The following is an 11,756-nucleotide window of genomic DNA, read 5'->3' on the forward strand; positions in this document are numbered from 1 at the left end:
ACTATATACAAACTAATTCCATATAAGTATAATTATACAGCTACCCTAAGCACCCTTGATTTCTATAATGAAATAATCGATATGAATAATCAGCCTAAGGTCAACCATCGCGGTCAAGTTGCGACTACTATACATATATTTTTCTATTAATAATAAAATACATACAGGCGTTGCGACCCAACCTGTAAAACAAATGTGGGGTTAAATGAAAATGCGACTGTACAGCGGCATAGGTTATTTCTGAATGCAATAATTTGACCTTTGACCTCATTATATGGTAGTGAGAAAGGACCACTTTAATAATAATATCCGAGTATTGATATAGAATGGCATTAGTTGTCACATTTATCTCAGATATTGAAAGACTTTAGTGCCAGCATGCTCGTTCATCAGATAGATGCTGATATTCCTGAACAGAAAGAGTATTTGTTTATTTGTATTGATCATATAAATTGTATACAATTTCTCAGTCAATAAAGGATTAATACGCGTTCTGTTTTCCGCGCCACGTTGAAAAAGATATTGCATGATATTTTTGATATTTAAAAGTAACGTCGTAACCGCGCCGAGCAGCTGTAAAAGATGTGTCCACACATACTTTTAAAGCAAAAAACTAAAAACGTTAATCAATTTTTTATTTTTTGATTGTTCTATTAAATTGTTTTATGAAATCTAATATTTACAAAGTTAGTTTTTTTTCTAGAATTTGATGACCGTCCCTCATAGTTTAAACATTATTGGCGATAACATTATAATCATAAAAATTGTTTAAATTAACGAGTTTTAAAATAAATACTTACAGATTTACATATTTGAAAACGCATATCTGAATAAAACCAAACACCTGGAAGTCTAATGAAGGTACTACATGCATAAAGTTCTTGTATTTATATTTTCTTGTCTTATATTTATAACATGGGATGCACAAAGACATCCGCTAGAAAAGACGTGTCCATGAGTACAATTTGCAATGGTGATATTGTTTAAACTTCTATAATTGTTCATTTTGTATAAACAGTTATAAGGGAAAGGCAACACTATTCTAATATATATTCTGTCTAGTGCTCTTGAATATAGTTTTAACATTTACTGGAAAATTGAAAAGTTATAATCATTTAAGTTTTTCATAAACTGGCCTTTCTGTATCTACATAAAAATAATTGATAATCGTTTTTGTTTTGATATTTGTTTGAACTTCATTTATTTAATACAGCAAATAAATTCTACATTTTCTCTAAGTAATCTTATTTTACATTTCAAACTAAATAAAACAAAAATTAATAATTAAAACATTTGTTAAATAAATATTTTGCCACTTTTAGTAAATGACAAAATGAACACAAAATTGACTGCCCACGGATTAGCCATTCTTTCAATATAAACAAAATATTTTTCAATGTTGGCACGATATCAAAAACCTTTCAAGTGTTATGTGTGGCTAGACATTCACTTTCGTATAACAGGTAAGTTTCCCCTTCCAATAAAGAAATAATAACCATTAGCATGTAACAAACAGATGTACCATATTTGTATTGTATTCGAATAAATAAATATGATCCTTTGTAGGTATTGAACATGATACAACATGTTACGACAACTGTGACTGCTGTAAGAATAATATATGTCATACTGATGAAAAATATAATTGGAATAATGTCTGCAAACATGGATGCATCGGTGGTCATAGGGGTGCTAGATGCTACGAAATATGTTCATATAATAATTGTCTTTCGTGTCTCAAAAGACCAGATAATTGTGACAAATGCTATGAAGGCTTTTATCCAGGACCAATAAAGGACTGTAAATCAGAGTGTCCATCTGCATGTAAAGAATGTATTTCAAACACAAGCTGCACTTCTTGTAAGGACGGTTATTATGATAAAGAGGGCTCGACAACATGTCAGTATCATATTTGTCCAGAGAATTGTGAGTGTAATGGTAGTGTTTGTGTCACTTGCAAAAACGGGTTTTTCGACACAGCAGCTAAATGCAGCAGAGAATGTCCGCCTAACTGTGTCGCATGTTCATCTAAGAATCTATGTGACGAGTGTAAAAACAACTTTTATAACGGGTATGAATTTGACAATAATGCGGGGCCGTTATTCAATAATTGCACGTTAAGATGCAAAGATGCATGCACAAAGTGCCACTCATACGACAACTGTCTGCTTTGTGTTAAGGGAAAATATGGCCAAAAATGTCAAGATAACTGCTCAGTTGGTTGTAAGGATCGAATCTGCCATATCAAATATGGTGATTGCATCTGTTCTTCAAACTTTGTTGGTGACAAATGCAATGAATGCGTTAATGGAAAATATGGGACCAATTGTAACACGGATTGTCCCGAAAACTGTAAGAATGGTAAGTGCAAAAAAAAATTCGGGACATTGTAGTGACGGTTGCATTACTAACACAATCTTTGGTGAAACGTGTAATTTCTGTACAGTGGGTAGGCATGGTACGCTATGCAACAAAAGGTGTCCTGTCAATTGCAAAGGTACAAACTGCGAACGAAGTACTGGCGTCTGTACTGAAGGATGTGAAAGTAACTTTACTGATAATTTTTGTGACCGTTGTATACCTAGAAAATACGGTGCAGCCTGTGAAAATGAATGTTCAGTTAATTGTGCAAATTCAGTTTGTGAAAAAGAAACGGGGAATTGCTTTGGATGTACAGAAAATTTTGATGGGGACAAATGTGATATATGTAAAGATGGGTTCTACGGGCAGAATTGCAATAGTTCCTGTTCTTTTCAATGTTTCAACAAAACATGCGGTATCAAAAGCGGTATATGCAACAACGGCTGCACAAATAATTATTCAGGTGATAAATGTTGTGTACAGAGCGACAACTGCATAGAATGCGCCTCTGACACTGAATGCAAAAACTGTAAATCAGGTTATTTCAGTAAATTGTGTCAGAAAAAGTGCCCTGTTAACTGTTTAGGCTTCTGTGACATTTCATCAGGCGTTTGCAACGATTGCATAATAAATCATTTTGGACCTTTCTGCAACTCCAAATGTTCTGAAAATTGCAATGTTTCACGGAACAGCTCCACACATAATTGTGCGACATCCGACGGAACATGCATGTTTGGTTGTAAACAAGGTTTCTTCGGGCTTAATTGTAATGAGACATGTAGCAGTCTTTGCATGGACGCTTTGTGTAGACAGGAGAGCGGTATATGCGTAAGAGGTTGTGTAGGCACAAAAGACGACCCGATTTGCCATCTCAGTTCAGGTAAAGCTTACGCACGCAAAAAATATAAACGTGTATTTCAAACCTGATATTATATTTAGTTCGATACAGCGGCGGTAATACAATTAAAAAATATACACTTATCATGAACTTTGGAACATACTAACTGTATCAGTAGGTATTTCAGTATCTTTTCAAGCAAGAAATGATGAACAACTTTAAAGCTTGGAGGATATTTTGAAAAGCCATTCACCTCTGTATTCAAAAGCAAGTGGCAGTAAAACAATCAACCTTAAGATTACATAATGTGTACAATAACCCGGCAGACTCTGAAGTTTACTTTACAGTTTTGACCACGCATGAAACTATCGTATTAGATCATGATTATCATTTCAAATGAAGCAATTTGATTCTTTACTGATGTAGTTTACTTTGCGATTGTGAAAACATTTTATTTCTAAACCCATTAATTTTGAAACGTTAATTGTTTTATGTCTATGTGCTTTACGAATTCAGGGAAACCACAAGATGTATCCACTGACAAATCAGCAACACCTACGATAATTATTTTGACGACACTCCTTGCTACTACTTCCACTGCACTATGTATTCTAATTTTGATCAAAATAATTAAGAAAATAAGTTCTACAGTCAGGTAACCTTTAGATAATTTCCTTGTACGAAGGTTAAGATATTAATTGGTTAAATGATGTAACTTTATGTAAATGTTAAGGTACATTTAATATATAATATATATATCTTCATTATTATTATGTGTTTGTTAATTGCCTAATTTGAGAACATAATTCGGTTCATGATCCATTCAAAAGGCTGACATTTGACTCCACTTTTTATCCAAATTTTATATATGGCAATTAAACGTACGTTCTTAACAATAACTCTGTACTATATTCGAATGCTTTACATCTCATTAAGTTAAAAGGGAACAGCTGAATAATCACCAGTCTTAACAGTGAGTGTCTCCATTCATTGCCTTTCATTGTTTATGCAATATATATTCATCCTTAATTTGTTTGGTGTTTCTGCTTCTTATAATAATGTTTCATTTAGATATTGTCAAATTGTAATATGTAAAAAAACACATTTCATCTATTTACAGGCGAACCCAGGAGTCTATAATTCGAAGTTCCTTTCAAAATTCAGAAAATGAAGGTATTTGGTTTGTGCAGGGATTATGAAATGTATTATAAGTTTATTTTAACATTATTTTAATAAATGTTAATGTTGTAGGATATTTTGTTGGTCAAATAAGCATGCTCTAAAATAGAACCTCTACAGTTAATTCCTAATAAAATGCGTATAGCTCTCCTCTTGGATTCTCTGTTCTTGTAAAAGAGGAAAATCGACAGTGTTACAAAACATATAATACATGTTCGCTTATTATAAATATGTTAATATAATACAATTTAGTCTTACGTTTGGAATGCACGGAAGGCATCCATGCGTACTTAAAACGCATCCATATTTTTATATCCTTAACGTTCTTGGTCTGCAACGACTATCATATATTAACAGTTTTGTCTCCTACATTTCATATACATGTAGATTTATCTTAAAAATTATAAATTTTACCGACCTTGATGCGAAATTATTCGGTGTCTATATTTCACAAGTTATTCGTTTTGCTAGAGCTTGCTCAAAAGTAAAGATTTTTAATGGTAGAAATCTTCATATTAGTGGAAAAAGTTATTACAACAGGGTTATCCATATATAATTTACGGAAGGTATTCACTATATCTTACTACAGATAGTCCAACCTTTTAATGAAATATAACACAAACCTTAAAACACTTCTAAAACAAATATTTCTAAAATGTGTAAAATTTTTATCAAACGCAATGCGAAAATCATAAAGCACAGTGCATGTTTGGTGACTCGACCCTCTACAGTTAGTTGCGACGCTAAGACTAACAAAGTGTAAGACTCCATTCTTGCTCGGAGTACATCACCATGGTAAAAGCACATTAATGTTTTAAATACGAATAACATAGATAGAGCTGACAATCTTGTTCATTTCAGAAGTAATCGCTGTTACTGAGGTAGATAATGCCACCTATGAAAATCTCAATACAACTCATGGTGGTAGGTATATTATAATATCCCTTTATAGATTAATAAAACAGAACGTAATTTAGCAACAACAATTATATTAAAAATATAAGGGCTTAAACTGATAATTTCTATCTACTGTATTGCACTGTTATGTGTAAAATTAATGAATTAATTTATATTTACAGCTCCGGAAGACACGTATGATACAGCCTCTCACAGCGTACAAGAAAGTAAGTATTGCTCTAATCCATACAAAATTAGTACACATGATTAATGGCTTTTCTTAAGCTCTAAACCGATTTCTATTATTACTATATTATTTAGACCATACAATATAGTACAGATAAACTGTAAAAACAATATAAAAAATCGTCAAAAGTTACATAAACTCTTAAATTCTGCTTATTTTACAAATTGCACTGTACATTGATATCATAACATAATTAAATAAAAAAATAGCAAACAAGAAAAAATAACAACAAAAAAAAAAAAAAAAAAAACGAAACATTTTATCACCCTTCTTTTATTTTATATATATGCTGAAAATTAATATGGTAAATGTAGTTGAATATTTCAAGTTTTTGTCATAACAATTATTATATTTATGCATCTAATATTTCAAGGAGGCAGTTGTAACTATTATTCAAAGGAAGCCTAGTGGCGTTTACTAAATGACTGTTTATGTTGAGCGAGGGTCCGCAGCCCGTTGATGTTTGTTCTTCTCTACAATTATTGTTAATGAATAAGATAATCTAGCATTACTTGTCAGTCACAGAATCAATTATCAAAGTATTTTTTTCAGTTCCATGAGAGCATTCATTTACGCGTCTGTTGTACTCGCAAAATATTTGTATTGGCACTACTTCGAACCTTGTAAGAGAAAATATGTTGACATTGGGCAGTTTAAAATTATTGTGCGATGATTGTGGCAAAAAGCTCCATGCGTAGCGGCCAGTAAAACGTCTTTCTTTTAATTAACGTTAAAGCGGGACAGAATACTGGAAAAGTAGAAGGGGTTGTTTATGATTCAATGTAGAAGAAATATTCTTATACTATTGCATGGATAATAAATATTGAATTCAACGGTATCTGGTAGTATATATTGTAAAAATGATCACCAACAGAAACGGTAGCATTCGTGATGTTTTTTCAGAAACATTAATGATAGCGTCGTGGCATTTTCCTTTTGTTGTTTTTATATCAACATAAACTTGTCATAGTACCTTTTTTTTATTTCGTTGCACTATTATGAGCATGCGCCTGCGGATACTAATATAAAATGAGAGCCTGCATATTTTATGATCTTTGACGAAACTCTTTTTCACTTGCATTATTTATTTCGCGTATCGAACATATACATCCGTTTATTGTCGGTCGTACGTAGTCCATATTGTCTTAACAACGTGAATTGAAACGATGTGATCTTGTCCAAAAACATGTTCTAGGAAAAAATGAACGTTCCGTGCTGCATCTGTGTCGATACAAATTTACTTATTATTACAATGAACTGAATGTGTTCATTTGTTTCAGGTGCGGTCAATTCCGGGGAACAGGATACATGTATATAAATCTGCATATAAAAAAACATGAAATGCCAATCTCTTTCCGTGGCGGTTTTCTACACTTGCACAACATACGTATAACTAAGAAAGAGGACTTGGATATTTTAATGTGAAATTCCTTTACTCCACATAATATTTAAAAGATTGTGTAATTACGTTGTCCTGCAAATGATCAGTTCTATTAACTTATTTCAATGATATCGCAACGACATAACACTTGTCTGCTTATTACCTACAGTAAATGACTTTGAACACATCAGTGTTTTATGTGGTCTTTACATGTATTCAAGTGGTAGATTTAATCGAGGTCTTATAATAACTACGATTTATCAGAAGTATTGAATTTAGAACAATGTATTATACGTATTTATGTTTGTAAGAATGTTATCTGTGTAAACTACTAATTGTGTGTGGTATTTAATTATAAAATTAACATATTTGCCTGAAAATTATCACTTTGCTAAACATACTCATTGTTGTCACATCATTTACAATATGCGTGAGCAGTTATGAATTTGCCTTTAAGTTACTTAATAAGAAAAAAAGGAGAAACTCGAAAGAAGACTCTGCCATTGGTCGTGGAAAGATCTGCAGCATTTAATGTAAAAGCTACTTTCTCATTAAGTTTTCTTTACAAGTAATACAGCAAAAACAACAACAAGAAACGCTTTTCGATTCAGTAAGTGTATATAATATGGTATCAGGTATGACAAATCTATAAGTTTTCATCTTGTTGTTAGTCTTGTGTTTGCTGTTCATATTTGTTAAATGAAACATCCAAATATATATATTGTTGATATGACGTCTTACTTGTTTTATTTTAATCTTATAATAACAATGTCTTAAATAGATAGGAATTCAAATTTCAAAATTTATATAGCTCAATAAACTTTGATATGACATTGCTTTTGATATTATTCTGAGGCTGTTCCCTATCTTATGTAAAAATGTAAGACAAAATGTATTTTGGGTTTAGAAAGTGGCAAACCTATATTTTGGTTAAAGAGAAATATGAATCCCGTAGCAACAATGTTTTGATTGAGTTTAAAGGTTAAGTTGATCAAGTCTTTGAATTTCTTCTTTTTGCAAGTTACACAATCCTTATTAGGAATGATGTAAAAGATCTAGTGATAGCAGCAATATTTCGAATTGAGATATGTCTTAAATGGCCAAATGTGATTTTAACACAGGAAACTTAAAAAAATGTTTTAGGACGATTTCAAAGTAACCAAAATATCTTTAAGATAACAAACCAATATTATAATATTATAAAGTTAAAAACATTTTATTTAAAATAGAAAAAGTGGAAACTCCACAGATCGTTCAACACGACAAAAACGAAAATGTTGCAGACTCGGTTTGATTGAGCCTGTTCATGGACGGTAATGGAAATGCATGCTACCGTCCATGCCCTCTAGCCCCGGGTTGAGCAGAACTCAACATTTACACATGCTAAAAGTACAAAAAGCAATTTAGAGACACCCGCAGATGTATTCATACGACGGTGCACATGGAACCTTCAATGATACACGTGTTGTGGCGTGTAATTCCATGAAGGCTTGAATGCTTGTCTCTTTACTATTCATTATTTCAACTTGCATAAACTCCTTACAAAATGTAAATTTAAAGGATATTCATTATGATATCATTTATTCTTCTTCTACGTGCGGAAACGTTCTGCATTTCTAAATCTGATTCTTGTTAAATGTTGACAATTTTTGCCGCACCTTTACGTAGCGTTTCAGCTGTTTTATAAAAACGAAAAATGGCGAATCGTCTTTTCAGTATCTATCAGTATACTACATAAACTTTCTTCTTTATCATTTGTTTAAACTATTTCAAATAGACAAACACCCAATGTATTCTTTAAATAAACCATGCAAGTAACAAAGTCGGAATTTACAAACCGTATGTATTTCCGGTTGAAGGCACTGGCCTACAGATCCTACGGCAACAAAAATTAATTTTACACATCAGCAAATTATTGATACATTTCTTAAGAAACACTGATAATTCCATTTATGTCGTGATGGGCGATCTGTGGTTCTCCACTTGTTCTGTTTACTTATCACAGCAGCGTTGTATGTGACGTGTAGCGGCCGTAAAATGTCTCTCTCGTACTTTGAATTAGAACTATTATATTTCGATCTCTTCAGATCGTTCACAACAGCATTCATGTTATGTAAATGTACTGTTTGATTTTCCAGCTTCAACATTTCCGTTTGGGTGGTTTCAATACTCCGGCTTTAATAGCAATGGGTATTGTTCAATCACCCATAGGCTATGTTGCCCGCTTTTAAATGTTGTATTTTGGCAGTTTCTGTGATATGCAGGCCTTAACCTGAGATCTTCTCTCTTAATTCAAGTTTGTTAAGTTCTATCCATTGTTTGCTCGTTTAGGGCAAATCCATTATTCCACTTGTGGACCATACCTTGCTTTTTATGGAATTGTTCTCTGTGTATCATTGAAGGTTTTATGTACACCGCCGTTTGAATACTCCTGCGGATGTCTCTAAATCTTATTCAACGATCTTGAAACATGTTTTAATGTTGACGTCTGCTTAACCCGGTAGCTTGTATTTTCACTACCGTTTATGAACAGGCTAAATTTTGACCACTTTTCCAATCAAATATAATTCTTTCATAGTTGTTTTGGCATTACAAACTGAAATTTAGGATCCCAGACATTCCACTTAGATCTTGACATAACGGATGATAATTGCGGCAAGAGAGTAAATTGTCTTCCTTTATGTTACGTATGAATGAATTTGATTGGGTTTTCTCTGTTAACGAATCATTACATTTTTTACAGTACACAGCATATGTAGCTACGTAGAATCACTTTAAATTATCTGTTATAAACCTTTCACTGTGTGTTTGCACAAGCAAAGCTTTGGCAATCTAGACCAAGGAATCCAGATAAAAACAGTCATCACATTCTATGCTGTTAAGAATAATGTAAATATTCCAAATTATATGAACGTAATCTGCGCGTATTATTTGTAACAAATATGTCTGAATGAATTGCAATTTAAAATATCAGTTTCTAAATAACACATTTTGACACTTTGTAAAAATACATTAGTCATCGCAAAATGATGATCCCATTCTTTTTACCCGCAACAGCGACCTATATATATATAGATTCGAGCTTAGGAATATACACAGTATCCGTGTGTGCTATATCAACGTCAAAAATATCATACTTAATTACTTTGCATATGTTCTTGCCATTAGCAACAAAATCATGTACTGTTTAGGTATTATGTCATTTGGAATTCTGTTTATTGCTAAAAGGTGATTAAGATATGTGACACGTTTTACCTGACCTGTGTCAAACTGTTTATACTAGTAGCATGCTAGTCTCTAATACTTATGGTTACCATTTGCTATCTTATGCTTGTAGTCTTAACTTTGTTGTCATCGTGATATCTAATATGTGTTTTATAGTTTTAAATTTGCTTATCTGAATATGATTAATGTGCTATGCTTTGCTATGTTTTGCTCATGCATGTTATTTACTAGTCGGTTTAAAAGCTCTGCAGAGTACATGTTATATTGTTGTGATATCCGACTTGAAATAAATTTTACTTGACCTGACTTGACTCTCACGGCCCCTAGCACCGACTATTACACATATATTGAATGTACTTCATGATCTCAAAGGACCAGAAAATATAACAACACTCCTACTGATTTACTTGTCATTGATGAAATAAAAAAGTAGAGACTGCACAGGACGCCAAACATGAATAAAATGAAAATGTTGTAGGTTCGGTTTGAACATTTTGCATGAAAGATATTTCAGAGAATTTCCAACTGAACAATTATACATGTAGGTGAGCATCTTGAATGTGATTCTGGCTTTGATGGGTAGTCTTTGAGATCATTGAGTCCGTTCATTATATGTGTAATCACCTTTTAGTGTTTTGTTTACCTCGCTTTGAGCAATATCATACAAAATGATATTGCAATAATCTAAATGCGATATGACCATTGACAGAACAAGAATTTCGGCAGCCTCTTTGGTTAGATCTTTCCGGATACTTTTATTTCTGAAGTAGTTGAACATCGCTGTTCTACACTTTCGTTTAACATGCTCTTTAAGGGTCAAGTTTTCATCCACGTATGTACCTAGATATCGAATAAAGCTCACTGATTTCACTTCATCACCTGCAATGCATATTTTGTCAGTTGCGCACTCAGAGAGTTGTTGCCTACTACCAAACATGATGAACTTGGTTTTGAAAGTGTTCATTTTGAGCTTACCTTCATTCATCCAGTTGTTTATTGTTATAGCATATTGCTCCAGTTCTTGTATTGCCTGGGATTCCACTGTTGAAGAGGATGGTTTAATGCGTTTATTAGCCGTGTGGTCATCCGCAAAGCCGTAAACTGAAATCAATGGCGGAATAAACATCAAACAGTGTTCTCGCATATGTCAAATAGAGCCAAAGTCCTAGGCAACTCCCTTGTGGAACGCTAACATGTAGCTGGCGTGGAAAGGACATTACTGAATTGACACTTACACGACAATTTCTGGACCGCAGATAGGAATCATCCAGCTCAGTGCTGTTCCACAAATGCCATACTGCTTGTTCAACACATCAACGAGAATGTCATGTTCTACAGTATCAAAGGCGGCACTGAGCGCCGTAACTTCTTTCCTTTTCCATAGCATCAGTACATCATTTACTAGACGTAACAATGCTGATTCACAAGAATGGTTTTTCCTGTAAGCAGATTGATTTTTGGGTAGAAGATTTTGTTCGTTTACATGATCATTGAGTCTGAAGAGAGCTGCCTTTTCAATTAGTTTTGACAGAAACGAGAGATTACTAACAGGCCTGTAATTTGCAAATTCAAGTTCGAGTCCCACTTTCTTTAACAAAGGTCTTACAATTGCCTGTTTCCATTCTGAG

General features: G+C 33.0%; 2 protein-coding genes across 3 annotated transcripts in view; both read left to right on the top strand.

Annotated features, from left to right (window-relative positions):
• LOC123527679 (cell death abnormality protein 1-like) overlaps positions 1 to 3,240 on the top strand; it is a 17,977-nt gene extending 14,737 nt beyond the window's left edge. The window contains exon 3 of the mRNA XM_053522698.1: positions 1,567 to 3,240. Within this exon, the coding sequence (XP_053378673.1) occupies positions 1,567 to 2,393 (827 nt within the window). The 3' untranslated portion in view covers positions 2,394 to 3,240. The remainder of the gene's footprint in view (positions 1 to 1,566) is intronic.
• Positions 3,241 to 3,661: 421 nt separating this feature from the next.
• LOC123528300 (uncharacterized) lies at positions 3,662 to 7,623 on the top strand. 2 transcript variants are annotated; one of them, XM_045308034.2, is made up of 5 exons: positions 3,662 to 3,854; positions 4,320 to 4,372; positions 5,240 to 5,302; positions 5,458 to 5,502; positions 6,803 to 7,623. In XM_045308034.2, the coding sequence occupies exons 1-5, from the start codon at positions 3,691 to 3,693 to the stop codon at positions 6,838 to 6,840; spliced, it is 363 nt and encodes a 120-aa protein (XP_045163969.2). In that variant the 5' UTR covers positions 3,662 to 3,690; the 3' UTR covers positions 6,841 to 7,623. The 2 variants fall into 2 exon arrangements, with proteins under 2 accessions (XP_045163969.2, XP_053378764.1); XM_053522789.1 differs by lacking the exon at positions 6,803 to 7,623 and having other exon boundaries at positions 5,458 to 5,581.
• Positions 7,624 to 11,756: the final 4,133 nt, after the last annotated feature.

The sequence above is a fragment of the Mercenaria mercenaria genome, chromosome 14 (genome assembly GCF_021730395.1).
Source record: "Mercenaria mercenaria strain notata chromosome 14, MADL_Memer_1, whole genome shotgun sequence".
In the NCBI taxonomy this organism is placed as follows: domain Eukaryota; kingdom Metazoa; phylum Mollusca; class Bivalvia; order Venerida; family Veneridae; genus Mercenaria; species Mercenaria mercenaria.